Source organism: Apus apus, chromosome 5 (genome assembly GCF_020740795.1).
Source record: "Apus apus isolate bApuApu2 chromosome 5, bApuApu2.pri.cur, whole genome shotgun sequence".
In the NCBI taxonomy this organism is placed as follows: domain Eukaryota; kingdom Metazoa; phylum Chordata; class Aves; order Apodiformes; family Apodidae; genus Apus; species Apus apus.
Window position 1 is genome coordinate 9,066,837 of NC_067286.1, and position 20,384 is coordinate 9,087,220.

The 20,384-nt window shown below is 35.6% G+C and overlaps 1 protein-coding gene across 1 annotated transcript in view; it reads left to right on the plus strand.

Annotated features, from left to right (window-relative positions):
• PPFIBP2 (PPFIA binding protein 2) overlaps positions 1-20,384 on the plus strand; it is a 105,133-nt gene that overhangs the window by 8,833 nt on the left and 75,916 nt on the right. Inside the window, exon 2 of the mRNA XM_051622221.1 lies at positions 10,309-10,406. Within this exon, the coding sequence (XP_051478181.1) occupies positions 10,340-10,406 (67 nt within the window). The 5' untranslated portion in view covers positions 10,309-10,339. The remainder of the gene's footprint in view (positions 1-10,308; positions 10,407-20,384) is intronic.

Below are 20,384 nucleotides of genomic sequence, written 5' to 3' on the forward strand. Positions count from 1 at the left end.
AAATATGTATCTAAAAACCAGAAGAATACTGAGTTTATGAATGGGTCTGTTTCTAGGTCCAGTTCTTGTGTTAAGATTGTGTTGAGAAAGGCATTTTTTAATTTGCAAAACTACCAAAAAGCTTTCTGTATTAAGTGTCCTAGCAAACATGTAAGCCAAAATGACTGAATATGGTGGCTTTGGAGGCTCATACATGGAACCCGTTTTACTGACCAATTAGTCTCTTTTTAAAAATGATGTATCCTTTTAAGTTTTGCAAATTCAAATAGTCATTCTGATGCATTGAACTGTGGCTGTGAGTTTTCTTACATCTTTCTTAGTCCTAGCTATTGCGTGTATTTTATAAGAAGAAATCAAAATTGATTTGGCTTACCCTTGGTAACACGATTTGACACGGAAACTTGTACATCTTACATTTAAATAAACTGAAAATAAATGCCTTGAAATGGTTGGCGGTCACAGCATGATGTGCTTTGTGGTTGAAAAGAGCTTGAGAATGCCTAGCATGGTTGATAATAAAAGATGCTATCTCTATCAGTAGACTTCCAGGATCTCTTTTGTATTCTGTGTCATCTAATGTATCTACTTTATGAAAGCAGCATGCTGGGCCCTTCAGAACTGTTTTGTAAGCCCCAAATACTCCAAACTCAATATACAGTTACCTGAAATGTAGTTGTTTCAGCTGTGGTGATAGAGCAGGAGCAGTAGCTGTGCATGGATGAACGTGAAATAGAAAAGCTGAGCACTTGAGGGGGTTTTCAGTGTGTTGAGTCTGTTAATATCCTTTGCTAGGTAGACATGTTTTTCTGTGAGCAAATAGAGCTCCTCCATAGAACTGGTCATTTTGGAGACAGATATATCTAGTCACACATTTTTTTATAGGCTGCTTCCTGTTCCCTCTAAAGTTAGCTTCTGATGCTTAATCTGTCTCTAGTCATCTTGGTATTAATTTTTTTTCTAGGATCCACTGGAAAAACAATAAAGGATGTAGCATTTTTCTTGCCATCTGTAATAATGTTTTTTCAGCTGGAAGATATTAAAAGGTTCTCTCACCTATATGCATCTTAGAAATATTAAATGTTGCTTTTGGATGTCAGGTTGCTGTTGTGTCTATCCTGCAACTGTGTCTCTGTATAATGCTTTTTCTCATAATTAGAAAATTATGTTAATCCATTATGTATGGAGGATAAATATGATAGGAAAATCTATTATTCTCCAATTTAGAAATCAGCTATGGCACAGTGTTTGTTACAGTTATTTCCATACTTTTTGGCCAGTTCTGTGAGCAGCAGGATGTCCCATATTCTAAATTATGGAGGAGCAAAATCAACAAAATGTGTCATTTTAGATCAGGATTTAACTTGCCAGGGATAGTTTTTCCCCTCTTAGTTATACCTATTATTTAGGCAGAGAGAGAGAAAAACCTGAAGACAGCTTTTTCCAAAGATATTTTCATTAATCTTTAGGCATTAAACTGACACAGCTGTTAAAATTTATATTTTCATTGATGTCATGAGTGATGTGGGATATGATGCTTTTCATAGTTATCCATTTGTTGTTCCTAGTTTAATGGTTTTAATCTAAGCAAATTCACTTATGTTGAATTTGCTGTTTCTAGCAGAAGTTTATTTTTTCCTTTTTTCATTTCCCACAGACAATTTCCTCAAAATAGCTACTGAAGCTTAAATTTATACAGAAGTACTTAATACTGTCGGTTCCTGTTAGTGAGAATTCAGCATGTTTGTATTCACAGATGCAGGCTGGGTGAACTCGCTTAGTGATGTTTCCAGTTATTTATAAGTTGCTGCACAAAGTGTTTCAAAGATTGAAAAATACTAATATGAAATTAAATTTTACTACATAAAAAAGCTGTCTTTAATATTAATTTTTAAACCTTACGTCTAAAGCTGATTTTAGACTTCACAAAATCTTCATATTACATTCATAAAGTTGAGGCAGATTCAGGAATGAGCTTTCTAATCTGTGTAACCCAAGAGTAGATAATTTTGCAATGAGAGATAATCCTAAGAAATACCTCTCTTAGTTGTGCCTATGTTGGACTGTTCCTTTGTGTAGTGTAACCCTGATCTCGGCTTTTTACCTTTAGAAGTCTTATGGATGCAAATTGTCTCTCGATTGCAGGAAATCGGTTTTCTAGCTTCTTAACCCTCCTCTTTGTTCTGTGGTTCTGTTGCAGAAAAGCAGATCTTGCGTATCTTGGTGTCCACTGGTGCCAATTCCTCTATCAATCCTTACCTACTTTAGTGTTTGTCCATTTTAAGGGACACTTACTGCTCTCCACTCTTCTAGTCCTCCAAAGTGAGTTATTTCTGTAAAGATTCATTGCTTTTACTCTGTGTGGAAACATTCGCATTATTTGCTTATGTTACAATCAATTTATTTTGTGGCATTTTTCTAAAGATCAGAAGTACCTTGCGAGCTGAATGCTCCATGTAGCTTCAGTCATCTCATCTCAACAACAGTCCAAAAAAAGAAGTATATAGAGAGGCAGTAAGTATGTTGAGAAGTGTGGATCTGGTTTATTCTGAGGAGAGACTGACAGGGTAACAACTCTCCAGTTAAACAGGAATGTTGTGGGAGAGCAAGGAGGATAGGACTGAAAAGAGGCTGAAAGATAGTGGCATGAAGAAGTTGTCTGTTTTTTTTCAGTAATGTCAGTACATTCACTGAAAAAGTACACAAAATGGATTTGAAAAAAAAAAAAAAATCAGCTAAATCTACAGAGGGTAGATTGTTCAGCATCTGTGAAACATGATGGCTCACTATCCAGTCTGTTTCATAAAGTCTCATGCTTACTGATTGCTGGGAAAATTAGAGCAGGAGACTGATAGCTATGCACCTGTCTTGCACTGAGGATCATTAGAGACAAAGCACTGGGCCAGACTGTAGGTCTGGATGAGCATGACTGTCCTTATGGTGTTGGAAGAGTTTCAAAAATACATAGCTGTTTTCTGCCTCTGAGTCATCTGAGTTTGATGGATACTTGTCTTGATTACACTACAGGCAATAATAAAGAGCAGTCGAGGCACTAAGACCAAGGACTGTAGGGGTTCTGAAAACTAAGCCAGTTGGCTGAGGAGTAGTTGATCTTTGTTGTCAAAGCAGTTGATTTTTACGGTGATCCTCTGTGCACATCAAGGAACTGAAGAAAATCGACTATGAGCAGATTTGAAAATTGGACCTCCTTATATTACTTTGAGATAGCAGATCTTCAGGCTCTATGCTAGCACAGACCTCCTTCAGTGAAATATCTGTGTTTTCAGGATAATATTCCAAGTAGTACTTGCATAAGTTACACAAAGTCTCCGTTTCACAGTACTCAGACACTTCTGTACCCCTAGTGGGATTTATACACATGTATTTAGTAGATTCATAAAGTAAGTTATTAGTAGTGCATGTTCTGCTGAGGTGGCTGTATAACAGCTGAATGGGTAGGAAGAATGATTTCCATTTAGAAAACTTACTGAAATGCAGAAATGAAAACCAAAATTGAACAGTAGAATTTTCCATAGGGGATTGGCCTGATCCAGTAGATTGTTATGGCCAGGCTGATAAATCTGTGTTTCACAGATTTGAAAAAGCCTGAGAACTGTTTTTGAACCGTAAGAAACGTTCTTCCTAATTCTGAAGTTTTAAAGAATGTTTCTTCCAGCAGTATAGTTTGTCTAAATTTTTAGGATTTTGATAGCTTTGAATTATTTTGTTAATCATATATACCTAATCTCTTTCAATTTTTATCAAGTTCTATCCTCTGTTTTACTCTAGGGCAAGGAATTCATTAATGCGTGAATTCTGTGTTTACCATTTCTCACCTTTCAATTTACTAGAGCATTAATTTACTTTCATGAAATTATTAATTACAGAATTTCTCATCTTAAGTTTTTCAACTCTTGCATGATTTGGGGGGTTTTTTGTTGTTTGTTTGTTTTTTGTTGTTTTTTTTTTTTTGTGGGGGGGTGAAATTTCCCAGGCATTGGATCTGGAGTCAGGTAACTTAAAGCCCCTAGGTGAAATGTTGGCCTTCATGGAAGAAAATTTGAAGCTGTGACCTTAAGACCAGAGAATACCAAAGACTAGAAGGCAAAGAAGGAAACTGTTTATTTTAAATGTCAGAATTTTGAGGGTCTAACTCTTCTTAATTGTAATACTTTTATAAATAAATATTAACTGTAGTACTAAATCTGTATGCCATTAATCTTTGCATTTATTTGAAGGCCAGAAATATTAATGTTTTGGTGAACAAACTTCCACCAAATAAACTTTACTCTCATGTATTTTAGCAGGTGTTGCTTTATTCAGTTGCAGTTTAAATCTGGAATATTTCTTGTGATGTTGAATTTTGACTAGCTAGAAAATGGAACTAGTTGGATGATAACTAAAATAATTAGGGTTGTTTTTTGTTTCACTTAACACAATAACAAATAATTAATGCAATTTTGGTTTTAAGATTCACAAAGTCAGAAGCTATATTTCAAAGTCAGAACTCATTTCCCTTTAGACTGTGTATGACAGAGAGAAAAACTATCTGAAATTGAATTATGAAGTGCTTTTTAAAGTTTTATGAACAATGTTTAAAACAACACTGAAGGAATGAAGAACTTTCTACAGTTGATAGAACTGCTGTAGAGAGGAATCTTGCGTTGCACATGCCATTCTGTCCACATCAGATTTTATATGTAAGGAGGAGACTTTGTACAAACATGAGTCAGGAAATTTGGTTATGGTACCAATAGCAACTGTAACTTAATATCGACAAGTCCTGTGGAGGAGCTACTATGAGGTGATTTGTGTTCCTAAAGCATCATAAAGTATCACTCAAATAATTTAGCTTCTTTTTAAGGGTGCTTTCTTTTTTCCTTCCCCCTTCCTTCCCCTAGAATTGATATTCAGACTTCTATTACCAAACTTAATGGGTTTATTTTTGAAAACAGATGTTTGGCTTTGACTTTGCTACTTCGTAATGCATTAAATTTAACTACATTCAGTTCCCTTCATATTTTAAATCAAATTATTTAGTATAATATGTTTAAAAGCAGCATAGTTCTTACTGCTTGTCACTCTAACTTTTATCAGCAGCACACAAACATGGTGGTTTTACAAGTGCCATGGTAATACCCAGCTGCCTGCATAAGGTAGTTTAGATCATTTAGTTAATGAGCTGAGTTAGCTCATTTTCATCATGGCAGAATTGTACTGTGCTTTGCCTAAGGATGTGTCTTCATTTAAGGACTCCCAGCAATATGCTGGCTAGACACTTTATCATTTCTTCTACCATCTACCTGAAATATTTCAGTATCAGGTCTTTGTTCAAATTTTCTAATCTAAATTTCTCTCTAAAGCTTCTCCATCTGCCTTAATGTGTACCCTTTACGCCTTCTAGTGGAAAATTATTTTTTTAAATTCCCATTCTGATTATTCTAAAAAAACCTCTATAGTCTTGTTTTTATTTATTACGTAAAGAGTAATCAGTGAAGGAAGGGTTCTGTTTACCCTTCTGCCCATTCTAGTGAAGCATATGAAGAGGAAATAGAGCAAGTAGTGTCTGTATTAAATTTCTGGCTGGATAGTCCTGTCGGATGCATGTAAGTAGTGTTCCTTAGACAGTCATTCTAGTGATCATCAGAAGTTCTTCGTGGATGGTTATTTAGGACTAAGGATTAACTTAATTAGAGAGGTTCTAAAATGCAGGGATTCAAATATGTATAACTTTTGCATTTGGTGATGTCATGAGAACTTCTGAGCCAGATTGGAGAGATGAATCAGCAGTTGTGTTCCTGTGGGGTGGGTGGATACAACCCGGCATCTGACTGGGAGAGAAGCAAGGTGGCAAATGGCGGGGATTCATTCTAGCTCAGGGGCTGCCTTGCTGCTGAAAAAACATGAAAGACTTCTGAAGCTTACCCAAGCCACTTGATATTTCATGATACCATTAAGTACAAAGCAATGTGATAACCGAATTTGAATCTTTAAACAGTTTGCACACATGTATTTATTCACTCAGAAAAAAAAAAGGTGGAGGTAGTTAATTATTATCTGTGTCTTCTAAATGTAAGAGGAATTTGTAGGCTACCAAAAGCATTAAGACAAGATCTGTATTTCAGGAGTTCTTGACAAAAACTGCACCCTCCTCCATAACTGAAAAAAAGTTGGCAACCTCATTAGGTTAGAAGCAACCTTGGAAAAACATCTGACTTAGGAGTTGCCTAAATGTTCACATTCTTATCTGGGTAGCTGCTCGTTCAAGGCAGCCATGAAAGGTTCACATTTAATTAAGGCTTTTCATAATTCTGAAGAACATCTTGCTCATAGCAAATATGTTTGTTAAATATTATGTTCTTTTTGGACACAGTAAGCTATAGCTTTACATACAGAGAGTGAGTTAAGAAATTTGCAAGGGATATTGGCTCTAAGCACAATAATTCGACCAGAGATTTTTCATTTTATTTGCAATGCAAATCTCAGTTCAGGATTTATAGGGTAAAACTACCTGAGCAAAATAAATTTAGGGCTTTCAGACCAGTTTGCTCTGTCTGCGCTTCCTGGAAGATCTTATTACTTAGGTAATTATAACAAACAGGATTGCAATGTCTTTATCTGTGGGCTGGGCTCTGAATTAGTATGAGTGTGTGGCTTAGAAGGATGATAATAATTTAGACTTACATCTGCTTAACAGTAAAACTTTGGCTAGTAATACTGAGCTATTTTTACTGGTAAGTTATAAAAGTAAATTCTTTCCTTCTAAGGGACCTGAAAAGGTGAGTTGATAGGTTCTTGTATTTTGCTGGTATATAAATTAATCTAATATATCCTGATGGTTAGAATTTGCCTAATATTAAAGCTTGTACTGTAATGTAAGAGTTTTGTTCAGTCCTTACCAAAGCTGAAAAAACTTACTTGTATTTTTCAGAATGTGTGTATTTTTATATAGGTAGGTGAGTTGTGGTGTTCTGCATCTGTTGTTGTAATTCAGAAATGAAAACTGTAAGAGGAATTGCAATTAAAATACCAGCAAATAGATGGATCCTGTTTGAGGCACTCAGCAGGCCTTGGGATTGATACAAGTATCTTGTTATTTAATAATAATTTAAAAAGAATCCACGATTGCTGATATTTATATAGAACTAAATCAGAAATGGTAACTGAAAGCCTGTCAGATCTAACAACCTATTTTCATAATACTGCTCTGAGCAGTCAAACTTTAAGTAGGGAGTGTCTGGGAAAGGAAGACTTGCCTGAAGCACAAGCAACAGGTCTGTCTAGAAAAAGATGTCAAGCAAGTAATATTACATTATTGCTCTGGAGCAAAGAACATTGCTTTTATTAATAAATTATTGTTTGATCAGCAGGTTTTACTCTAGCTTAGTGCAGTTAAGCAGCAAGTACACTGTGGTTACAGGTAAAAAAATAGGCAGCGTGGAGGCTGGAAGAGAGAGAAAGCAGTTCTGGTGTTATTTTTCAGCAAAACTTTCTGATTGGTGCCAAGGTCTTGATTGAAGATTTTTCTATAAGTAAAATTTTAAGTTTGTAATTAGCATTTTCTGTACATTTTTCATTAGAGGTGGTCAAGTTCTATATTTGATGTTTAAAATACATGGTAATACTTCATTTCCTGTTAGTAGCCACTGTGTACTGTTCTAGCTGATGTAAGCATATGGAGCCGTGGCTTACAGCACAAACAAGAGCACTGCAATCTAGCAATAGAAACTCTATCCTGCTTTTAGTATCTTTCACTCTTTTCCTTCCTTTTAATTTTGAGCCAGCCTGCTGTCCTGATTTACCAACACAGCTGGTGGCCATAGATTTCTGGGGAAGTGGCTGGTCACCACATCCCCCAAAGGAGCAAGGTGGCCTGGGTGCCTCTTTGGCAGCTGCTCACTGTAGGTGGACTTCCTTTCACTGACATGGTTATTTCTGATGTTCTGGTCACTTTGAACTAAGGGAAGTACTGCAAGGAAGGAGGCTCATTGCAGTTGAGAATCAGGTATCTTCTAAAGTATGTGGTGAGTCTACTAAGGTAGCGGCAGGTGAATGTGACAACACAAGATGGAAGTCTACCAAAACCAGTAAATTGAAGCAACAGAATCAGAGGGAGTGTCTGTTCACATGTGTAAGCGTTCTGAAATGTTAAGCTTTTATCAGCTGACTTAATGACTTCCCAGATAATTCTGAGCACAATTTGTGTTATTTCCAGCACCATTACATGAATTATTTGGGTCAGATTAATTCTGGTGAAATTCAGTTAAATTTAGCGTTGTTAATACTTTAATATTTTGACAAAAATGCAGAGACCAAAACTAACCATTCCTTTATATTATTCTTTGCCTTGGGTGACACTGTAGTTTTTTCTTTTGTTTTCTGTTAAGGCATTCTTATATTGTGCTTCAATTTGATCTGAATTAAAGAATGAGTTACCCAATACAAGCTAATGGCAAGGCTCAAATTAGGAGTTTCTGGCTCTCATTACTGCATCTCTCCTTCTAGACAGTGGTGTTGTACACCACTGGTGACTAGAATGGACTTAGGACATGCATCTTGCTGGTAACACAGAGGTTATTATTAAATTTGCTTTCTTTGTGTGTATTTCAACAGCACCACAGAAAAAATCCTGCGTCTCATGATTCTGTGTCTTCTCTTTATAAGAGAAGCAAATAATTTTTACTTGTTAGTAAATCTTTTCCATGGCACTGAGTTTGCTGCTGAGATTGAACATTTCCTATGATGCAGTAATTTGGATTTAGCCTTACATGTACTTTTGGGCTGTGGTGTTTGTTGGGTTTTTTTTCTGATGGTCTCTCTGAGGAAAAAAAAAAAAGGGCAAGCTTTTATTTTTTTTAAGGTCACTTTGTCCTCTGGGCAATGACTCTACATTCTAGTGTTTAGGCAGGCTCCAACTGAGAGAGTAAATGTGGGTGGTTTAGCTACTACTCATGCACTTGGTCAAGGTGGCCAGTGTCTGAACTGTCACTGGATGAACACAGTACAAAAATAATATATGTGAATTGCCATTAAAGATTATTGTAATATTTATTTAAACTCAAAAGAATTTAATTCTTACCACAGGTAAGATATGATAATGATAAATACAGATGCATGATAAATGTACATGATAAATACAGATTACAGAAATTTCATTGGCATTGGAATAATCAGCCCCACAAAAATATGACCTTTGCCTATACACTTATCTACAACCTGCATCATTTGAAGGATATCTCTAGACATTGTCAGACAGGTGTCTTTTGTTGTGCTTAGAAAGCTGTCAACATTGAACAGTTTTGAATCACAGATTTTAAAACTTACTGTATCAGAAGGCTGAATGTCAAAAGGCTGAGTTGCACCCTTCATAGAAGAGCAGACCAAATTCTATGACCCTTTAAAGGCTTTGTCACTATTTTGAGTTGCATGTTAGAGCGCTGCTCATTGCTGTGTGGGCACTGCTTTCATGCTTCAGCGATGAAGTGATGTGCAGAAGGGCCTTATTTCAGTGAGAATTTTCTCACTGGCAGTGAAATGGACAGCGTAAATTCTTTTCTCCTTTGAAATGCCATCTGTTGACAATAGTGACTAAGAGTCCAGCAACACCAACTGACAAGTAGGGACTCATTTTGGAACACTATTTGTTATCGTAAATGTCAGATGGTAGCATTAATGTCTTTAATCCTGTTTTAAGGAGGCAGCAGTAACTTCAGAAATTCTTACTTGGGACATTTTGGTTATTGGAACAGAAAGAACTGTAATTTCAGTGTCATGAATGAAGTGATAAAAAGATTGAATGAGGGTCTTGAAAGGAGGAGTAATGATCATTTCAGAGTTGTCTTTACTCTTAAGGCAGCAATCAAAAAACAGATCTCCTATGGAGTTCTGCTTATAGGTTAAGCATGTTTTTCACCATGTGTTCATTCCTTCTTTGAAACCCAGGAACTTTTTGCCCACAGTGCAAAAGGCTGAAATGCACTGAACTTTGAATCTAGGAAACCATTGCCAAGGATGAGAGGTAGGGGAATCTCAAGCTTTCAGTATTTGGTGTTGGTTTTGTTTCCATCTGCATTCCCTTGTTCTAGCAAAAGCTGTTAAAATAAAGTATGAATCAGTGCTGAATGAAAACCTCAGAAATCCCAAGACATCTATTAAGAATAGGAACATTTTTGTTAGTTTTCGTTATTACTAAGCCATATATTTGCTAGTGTGGACTTTCGCTTCTTTAGCTTAATTTATAATATAACAGTGATGTATTTTTCTGTCAGGTCTGGTTTAGTGTAATACACATGGTTTCATCTGTCTTTTCAGTAGAAAGAGTAAAGGTCTGAAGAAATCACAGATGATGGCTTCTGATGCTAGTCATATGCTGGAAGCGGCTTTGGAGCAGATGGATGACATCATTGCAGGTATAGTAATACTTTTGGTTTATATCAAAGTATTTTGAGATTTAACCATGTGTTTCCTTTTTCTTTTGTAATTTTCCTGGGTTTTTACATGTTAAATATTATTCTCAATTTGTCAACTTCTCTGTGACATACAGATTTCTCTCGTTCAGCAGTTATATGAAAAAAAATGTAAAGGAAAATAAAGGAAGATAATCCACAATTCCACCTCAGATGTGAATATTGTAGTAAGGGAGACTCACTTTGCTGTAAAGCTATGTGGAAACTCTAAAATACCCTAATTCATGTGGCAATATTCCATATTGTGTGTGTTAGTTCTTTATTTCAATGTGTTTTTGAAAAAGGTTTTCACCAAGGCTTCCAGTTAGCTGGATAGTATATATCTGTATTTCACACACACATATGAATAGATATACATAAATATGTATGTATATAAAATACACATTTTTTTTTCTTTATATTTTTAAATAGTGTAGCTGTTAATTACCTTCATGGACTGTGAGGTAGAATGCATATATTTTTGTTGACACACATATCCAGGAGCGGAGCTAAGAATTTCTTCTTACACAGCTGTCCACTAGAAAGGCATGTGATGCAAGGCAGGATTTGCTGTCCTGTTCTCTTAAGGCAATTAAAAAATTTTCTCTCAACATTACAGCATGTAAGAAGAGAAGATGATTTTTGTGGTTAGGACTCTGTAGCCTTGGGGTGAGTGCTCATTCAGTATGAGCTCCTAAGAGAAGGATCTGGGTAGGGCTATGATCTCACTGTGCACAATGGGAGAGCATTCACCAAAGCTTTGTAAATTTAAATAGTGACGCCCATGCTGTGCCTTCTTTTTTCTTCCCCCCCCTAACGATGAGGAAGAAGACATCAGCCTATTGTTGCTGCAGTTGTGCTTATTCCTGCTTTTCTTCCTTTTCTTCTAGTACAACTTTCTCTCAGAGCTTCAAATTTTCCTAGCAGTGATTAGGCAGGAAATCATCATCCAGGATTTTTAGTTTTTCTCATCCGTGTATAAGTCTTCACTTATTCTAAATGCGTGAGCTTTAAAAGGCTGCTAAGATACACAGAAGTGTAAATGTGAATATGTGATAGATATAACTGCACAAATAACTTTTCACACCAATGAAACAAGTTCTAGGCAAATAGGAAAATTTGGATATGTATTTTCTTCTCCATTGTTTTTATGAATGCAAAACCTTATTCAAACAAGATTTTAACCAACGTAAGTTAATTGGGATTTTATTTTTTCACCTCTTAGAAAACATTTAAACAGGTAGTGAGGGGAGCATTGGACTTCTCTCAAATACGTGAAGAGAGAAGAAGAAAAGCAAGTCCCAAACCATAACTCATAAACTAGGGAACTGAGGTGACTTCTTAGCCATTGCAAACCTTGGATTATGGGCTAGTGCTATAGAAGAGCCAAAGTAACATAGAAGCCCATGTCCCTTTTATTATGATGTGGAACCTGTGCTCATAAATAGCCTGCATACATGTGGAAGCTTTATCATAGTATTTCTCTTCTGTGATGATTTATACATAGCCCAGCACACATAGGTGGTATCATGGATGCACTGATGATTCCATTCTTCAGAAAAATCAAGAGAAAGAAAAATAGACATATTCTATTTAAACTGATTTTCAGATTAGACACTTACTTTCCTCCAGGAGCTGTCAGAGCTTTGTGGTATGTTTTCATTTGAAGGAACGGGTTAGAAAACTTCCAGGATTTTCAGGTTTGTCATTCCAGAGGATTTCATCTGCTTCTACCTTTTCTGTTTATAGATGGTGCTTCCATCATGATTGTCCAGTATCTTCTCTTAGGAGCAATAAAAGACCATGTATTCAACAAACAAGTCTGTCACCTTGCTTATGTTGAGCAGTTCAATGTTTTGTTTAGAAAAAAGTTCAGTTTTACTTGAAGATGCCATTTCATACTCCATTCCAAAAAGTGTTGCAGTCTTACAGGCTGTATGGTTTTTCAACTTAGGGGATAACACTGATATTCAGTAGCATTTCCATGAATGGAAGCTCAGAAAAATGATGGTTGTGAGGCTAGTTCTGGGTAAGATAAATGGAAAAACAGTCTTGTAATATGTGGTATGACTGGCTGAGAAAGTCATATATTTATTCTAGATTCATGCTAAAGAAATAACTGAGGTCAGAAGACAAGTTTTGTGGGTTTTTTTATTAATTATTTAAATTTTTAATAATTTAATATTATTTCAATATTCTTTTCCTTTTCCTACTCCATTTTCAGATTGTGCCATAATATTTTAGGGTTTCATCATGATAAATAAGGAATATAATTAATTGTTTTTAGTTTTCCAATCAACTCCACTTTTATCTCAGTTGCTGTGGTGGTGGAGAGAGTGATACTGAGAAGCAAAGCAAGTAATGGTATAAATATTCTGTGTGCATCAGCAGTTTGCATGTCCCATTCACAACTGTTTTGTGGTGGGTTGATGCCCAAGCTCTAAAACCATAAGATGCAGGCATGCTAGTGGTATGTAGAGTTTGTTTCCACAGTGCATGAGCAAATGGGCAACACCTTCAAAAGAGCTGACTTTATGACTTCACATTACTTACATTTTTAGTCTAATGTCCACTGACACTCAGTACAATATGGAAAACAGGCTTCTATACAGATATCTAATGGGAAAAACCCCAAGATATTTCCCTGACAATGTGCCTGTCAAGTCTCATCAATGCTGATTGAATTTGTCCTATATGATTTTAGAATTACACCTGCCTGTATCAATAAAAATCATATTGCTTTATTCCTTTACTTATTTTTAGTTATAAACTAAAAGCTCATCTAGTTGGGAAGGTAGTGTACCAGATTTCTTTCTTCATTTTTTTCCATTACTAGAAATAGATAAGACACTTTAAAATGTGTTAAGTCTGTTCTGGTCATTCTTCTTTAGCTAATGTTCTGTGTGTTCCAGAGCTGTTTCTTGAATATTCTGATATGATTGAAGGAGCAAAGATATCTTTTGGAGCTTATACTTGGATACAGTTACTATATCAGTTCATTCCAAATTGAGGAACCTAGCAATTATTTGAGTTTGATTCTCTCTAATTCAATCCATTAAGCTTCTGTATGCAATTTGGGCAAGGACTGGAAAACAGGAGTGTTCTCTTGCCCTGTTTGGAGAGAGAGCAAATAATGGAAACTCCAAAAGGAGGACTATAGGACTGTCAGAAAACAAACCAGCACTCAGGAGTCTTCTAACTGCATATTTATATATATCGTATTATGTAAATATTGGACATATTGTCTGTGCAAATGCTCTTCAGGGAGACTACACAGCAAAAAACCAAACTGTTCAGAGCTTGTGCTATTTCAGTTCATTGTGTCCAGATTCTGTGGATATCTCTAGGCAGCACTGGATTCAAAGACTGAGGCTAAACTTTATGATTGTTGGAAACATTTGTAGCTTATGAAAAAGAAGTTTCCTTTGGAACTGGGCCTGAGTGGGTACTAGAATAACCATGCTCTTCTCTTGGCCTCAGAAACTTCTGCTTTATGCACAAAATGAGAACTAATAGCTGTTTAGAGAAGTGAGAAGTCCAGAGATGTGTAACTTGTATTCATTAATTTCTGACGCTTGAGTATATGTGTATCTATATACGTGCAAAGCCAGGATTCTCTGTTTCATGAGAAAACAACCCTTATTTCTTATATTCAGTTGTTATTAAAATATTAGATTGTTGTCCTGTCCTTTAAGGTAAGAATTGGGCATGCAAATAACATTACACATATTTACAGATTTGCAGTCCTACTTTTAACCTTCTCATTTTAAGTCATGTTCCTTTTGGCAAATGTTAACATAGCTCATACATGATTCTGACTAATCCAAATAAAAAGTCTTACGGCAGACTGTGCATCTCAGTGCCATTCGAAATGTATTTGTTTAGAGTACATGAGGGTAGGATTGTGAAGCCAGATTAACTAATTGAATTTCATTGGGCTTGATCAAATTTGACAGATAGGTCAGTGTTCCCAAGTTGTTTATGCTTCAGTACATCTGTACTGATAACCCACCCTCATAGCTATATAAATTAGGCATGCTAAATGATTAGCCTTATTTAACTAAAATAGCAAAAAGGGCTAATGTGATTGTCAGTGAACATGACTTATCCATTAGCTAGAATGACTTGCACTCCAAACAGAGGCTTTCTCCAAAGAAAGTGTTCATATGTCATGTCTGTCTATGCATTCTTTATTTGAAGTGCTGGACTTTGGCATTGCTTCCCTCTGAGGTTTAGGGAAATCGTTACTTTCCCTTTTATTCAGTTTGTACCCATTTATTAACGTGTGTTTCTTTAAAGGACTAGATTTTAATAAATTTTCTTTGCAATATATCCTAATGAATTAAAATCATTGTTATTTTGCTTTCGTATAAAACTAAATATCAAGACTTCTCTCAGTCAACAATCTGAAAATCCACTGTTTCTTTTCATGAATAATTACCGTAATTGTAATATCTGAAAACTCCTGTCACAATATTATAGTCTCCTGCATCTAGAGTCTTTTCAAATTCACCAAGTAATCAGTGTAATTGAGTTTCGTTTTAACCAGAGCTGCTACAATTATTGCTTACTGAAAAATAGTTAGAAAGTTAAATGTGTTGTCACACAGGTGAGTACTGGTATTTCAGTAGTAGTACTGAAAGATTTAAAAATATAAATGATGTAAAAGTTTGTCAATTTGTCCAAGAAGTATGTCTGTTTAAATACCCCTCTCTGGAGGTGGCAGAACACTTGAGTTTGCCTCACTGCTTCAGCTGTGTGCTGCAAACCCAACCACTTCCCACAGCCTTGCTGAAAAGAGGGCCTTAAAATAAAATTATACTTAAGAGATTAACAAGAATTTAATTCAAGTGTAATATATTTTCCTTGTGGGGTCTATTTGCTAGAATTAGAAGGAGGACCTGTTTGTGGGGGTTTTTTTCTTCTTTTTTTTCTTTTCTGGTTGTGCCCCATCATAATTTTACTATGAAAATAATCTAGTTCAAGTTCCAGAGCTATGCTGTGTTCCTGGATGTGTTAGGTTACCAAGTCACCTCTAGTTAAATGATTAGAATCTGGATTTAAAATGCAGGAGTGGACAAAAAATACACTCATTTGAACCTCTTCAGGTGAATTTTAGGTTTTGTGGGATAATGTTTTCACTGACTTCCTACATAAATAATAGGAAATAAAAATATTTCCTTGTGACCTCATCCTTTACCCATGAATAGTCACATAAATCATCACAGAATGTAAGGACTAGTCTCACTTTAAGTGAAAAATATAGACAACTCTGTTGTGTTTCATAAGGGATTGAAATTATCCAGACCAGAGAGCACTTAATCCTGTTTTTTGTGTTGTGTGTTGGGGGAGGTGTGGGTGGGTCTTACATGAAATACGCACTGGGTGACACACAGTTGATGGGCTGTATGAGCCTCTTGTGATTGTGTAGAATGGCTAAGGAATGGCTTCTATTTTGTCTTTTGAATTTTTATACTTCCAGATGGCTTTGTGTTTTTATCACGCCCTATTCAAGGTTCATATTCAAAATTTAATTTCTATGGTAAAGGTGTATAACTTTTTATAATTTTAATACAGGGATCTTTGTAGAATTTAATTTTAGAGCACTGAACTGACAGACTAATAGTTGAAACAATGATGAGAGAAACAGTCATTTAAATACTGGACAATTTTTTTCATTATAGCTCAGAGTAATTGAAAATAACAAGTTTTCTTGTATTTTCTAAATAAATTGTAGTTGTATTAATAGGCTGTGCCTCAGTTATTATTAGTTTATTTCCTTTTTATTTTCTGTTCTTTTTCAATCAAAAAGTTAGAGGGGTTTTTCTGAGCAAAAGGCATAACGTATCTACAGCACTTGTTTCTTAATTAATTAATGCAGTAGCTATGTGTTAATTAAGGTGAACATTTGTGAAGTTGTACCATACAATCACTATAGTGCTAAAGCTTATTTATGCATAGATCTTGCAGCAATAGGGATCTAAAAAAGGAAATTAACTTAAAATAAGGTGTTTGATAGGAAAATATATAGCTTGCTATCACAACAGTTCAAGAAAAATACATGTCAAGAGTCTTGTGAGGGGGGAAAAAATGATAAAAATTGTGACCTTTAGCCATCCTGGATAATAAAGAGGAAAATATAAACACAATTTTTTAGGGTTAATAATTTGTAGTTCAACGTTTATCTTTATTTTAGAACGCTTCTTATAGCTTGTTAGCTGCTGACATTTAGCTTCAGATACTTGACTTCAGAAAAGGTAGTTAGTGAATTCCTTAGATGTTGTCAATGATAACAGATTTATAACAATTTTAAATCTTTTAAAACTTTAAAAGGTTTGTCAACAACATCTAAGATGGGGCCTCACAAGCTGTGCATGTATTTGAATAACCATTGCAGCCATTTCATACTGTATATTGTAGGGCCTTACACAAGCTGTAGCCTTCTGGTTAAGACCTTGCAGAACTGTTGAGGTGCAGTTTTGATCTGTGTTTTAAAAGCACGTGAAAAACGTGGCAAACTGCCTGTTGATTGTGCATGTGCAGCATTGTCTACTCATTCCTTACCCAGGGTTGCCAGAGCAACCTGAAGTTTGGAATTTCCTCAATTTTGAGTGCTTAACCTTGCAAGAGGTCATTATAACTATTTGAGCTACTGTCCCAAAACATACTTCCCATGCTCTCACTGTCCTAAGCATATTTTCTCCCAGATAGTGGGGGTCTGAGCACAAGATAAGAGTGAAGACTCGCTGAATCTTGTTTGTACTGATGAATTCCCTCTGTAGAGATGACAGTACTTCAGAACCTTGTGGAGCTGAAAGCACTGAGAACTTGTTTCCTATAAAGACTTAGTGATTTCTTACAAGATAGATGCTTAACATTGTTAAGCACAAAAGTGGTCATTGAAGGTCTAAGTTGAACAGTGACTTACTGATCAAGTTGGTTTTTGGCTTCCCTCAAATGTGTTCCTGCCTTTCCAGGAAAACAACAAAATGAGAAGTTTTCTTGAAAATAAGAGTTAAAAAGGAATTCAAAATGGAGAAATCTTTGCAATTGAAATATGCTGCTTCAAATTATTTACCAGTAACTATAAGATAAACCATTCTGCCAGTATAAAACAACAAAAATATGGTTATGAGCTAGACTCCTATATCAATTTACCAAATATACAGTACTGTGTTTATGTGAAACAAAATCCATATATCATAGGTATTTGTTTTAAGTTTTGAAAAGGATGGAAAAGAAACAGAAATGTAAAGAGCTGCAGATGCAATATGTAGCAAAGAAAGGCAGTTAAACCGTGGTGGCCATAACCCCATAGGATTGAAAATCTGAGACACAAAGGTTCTTTTGTGGTTTGCATGATGTTATCTGTTTTTCAGTACATGAGTCACTCAGCTGTTTAACAGGCTAGTGAACAGATTTCTAAGATATGAATTTAAACAAGCTTTTTCAAGGATGGAATTTCTTTAAATTCAAAAGCATAGCTTCTCATCTTCCTACTTTAAGGCAATGAAATTGACTTGAGTCTTTTCAAAAATCAAAATAGTGTAATTTTCATAAAACAAGATGTCTTTTATTTCCTCAGAAACTGAATGCTGGTTTTTCCCCTATGCTTTCAGAGATTACTTTTTCCATGAAACAGTATTCATGTTACCAGTAGTGTACTACTGCTTGCTATGAGCAGTTCCAGATTTTGCACTGAAAAGATACCTTTGTTGTCTCACAACACTGTTTTAATTAGACGACTGATTTCACTGGCTCTAAATACACATTTTTTTTGTGTGTAAATAAAAAAGGAGATAAAATTGGTGCAAGTTTTTGTTTGTCTTGAATAAAATGTATTGATCCCGTTTTTTCCTGTGCAGTGGAGACTTGGCCACAAATTTCTGTCATAGAAGCATAATCCATCTTCCTTTCTTCGCCAGCTGTAAGGCTGCTTGGCTTGTGTTTCTGGATAGGAGAGATCCTTTTGTTATAGTTGTATACGCAGTACCTAATGTGCTGCACATCACAGTTTAGAGTCTGTAAGCATGTAAAAGTAAAAAGGTTCAGTAATTACACAGATAATTTGCATAAGAAATTATAGGCAGTTCTTGTAAATTGTCTCAAGGATTCCACCTATGACTGAAAAAAAAACACTCAGTTGAAAATCATCTGAGCTGTGTGTGAAGCTTGAATCTGAATGTGGTCATTAATGTTTCTAGGCTTGGAAATTTTTTCTGAGGGCTTCCTGCTAGTCCAGCTTAACAGTTACTGCTCCCTGTAGTTAAAGATCTAAAAGCAGAGATTTAAGAAGAAGCTAATATGAGCTATGATTCAAAACACAGCAGCTGTGATGTATTTGCATTACAGCATTAGAAGAAAGGTTTGTGTGAGCTACCTCTTCACTCCTTTGGCAGAAGGCTTAGGAACAAGGAGGCTGAATTATGTCCCGTCCAGACCTTGCTACTAGTTTATGTAAACTGATGTTTTCAAGGCTGTCTTCATGAGAAAGAGACTTGTGCTTCAAAGAGATTTACACTTTGTAGTCTTGAAGGAGAGGAAGAACTTGGATAACCTATATGCTGAGTAAAATCTCAGGTAAAAAAAAAGTTCTCTACCGGTGTAATGCTTGACTGAAAGGCCAGAGAAAAAAGTATGTTTATAATTTTATTCTAACCAGTGTTGATCAGGTATCAAAACTGTTAGCCTTGAGTATTTCTGCTTTATAGAAAGTCATCCTTACCCCAGCATAGAAGTAGCTTTTATGTTTTGTTGTGGGGCTTCTGATGTTTTTTGCTGTTTACTGAACTAATGAAGTCAGCAGTTTAAGGAAGATCTCATTTTAACCACTGGTGGTTGAGCTATGTATTACCAGGAACTTTTTTCTAAAACTCAGCCAGTTTTAGAGCAAAAAAATACTAAGGGTGAATGCATGGGTCAAAAGTTAAAATGCCAGGAAAAGTGAGAGATCGAAGCCAGTATTCACTTCTAAGAGTAATGAAAGTTGGGTGATAGATGAATATATACAATGTAAGCTGAGGAGATTTTCAAACTGGCAAGGCTTTCTGCTTCTTTCTTTACTTCTGCTTAGTAACTTATTTTTGCAATCCACCCGTAGTGCAGTTGTCTCAATAGGTTATGTATTTGCCCAAAAGGAATGTTTCTTTGAAGCCATTGAGCTAATTGCAAGGAACTTTGAACTAAAAATGTGCTTGCAAGGTCAAGGTGTAGGAAATGTGTAACTTAAAAGCTTTCCTTTTTTTTTTTTTAATTATTTTTCTTAGTCTTTCCACCATAAACCTATGGCGCAGCTCCTTCATCCACTGTCTGTACGTGGAAGCCAGAACTGAGCCGCTTGGAATGTCTTACTTCCAATACTTATTTTTCCTATTTCTTTCCTACTCTTCTAAGGCAGACATTTATGATGATGAATTGTGTTCCACTAGGAAACCATGGTGTTGAATATTATAGAAACGTAATGACAAAAGATTCCCCGGTGTCCTGCTTACCTCTGGAAAAAAGTGAGGTGCAGAGGAAGACTGTGACTTGCTCTAGGCTATACAAAATAAGTCTTTTTGCAAGAGTTCAAAACTACATTGATTTTTTCCTGAGTATCTATAAAATTCTTGTGCTTGAACCATATACTTTCCCACTCCAACTATTTATAATAAAGTTACATTCAAATTAATTGCTGTTAATGGTAGAGTGTACTGGTAACATGTGGTGTTCTCTTTGCACTGTGGTATCTTTTTTTTTTCATCAGTCTGCAAGGAGATCCAAATTCTTACTGTCTGGTGCTAAAACTTTGTGCTTTGCAGCCTGATGATGTGAAGATTTAAACAAATGCAAAGAAATGTAATTATTTACTCCTACACGCTTTTACTTCTGTGTTTCAGGGTGTGTTCTTGTCCTTCTGTGAGCAATATATAGCCTACTTGATATGAAACTACATGGAAAGCG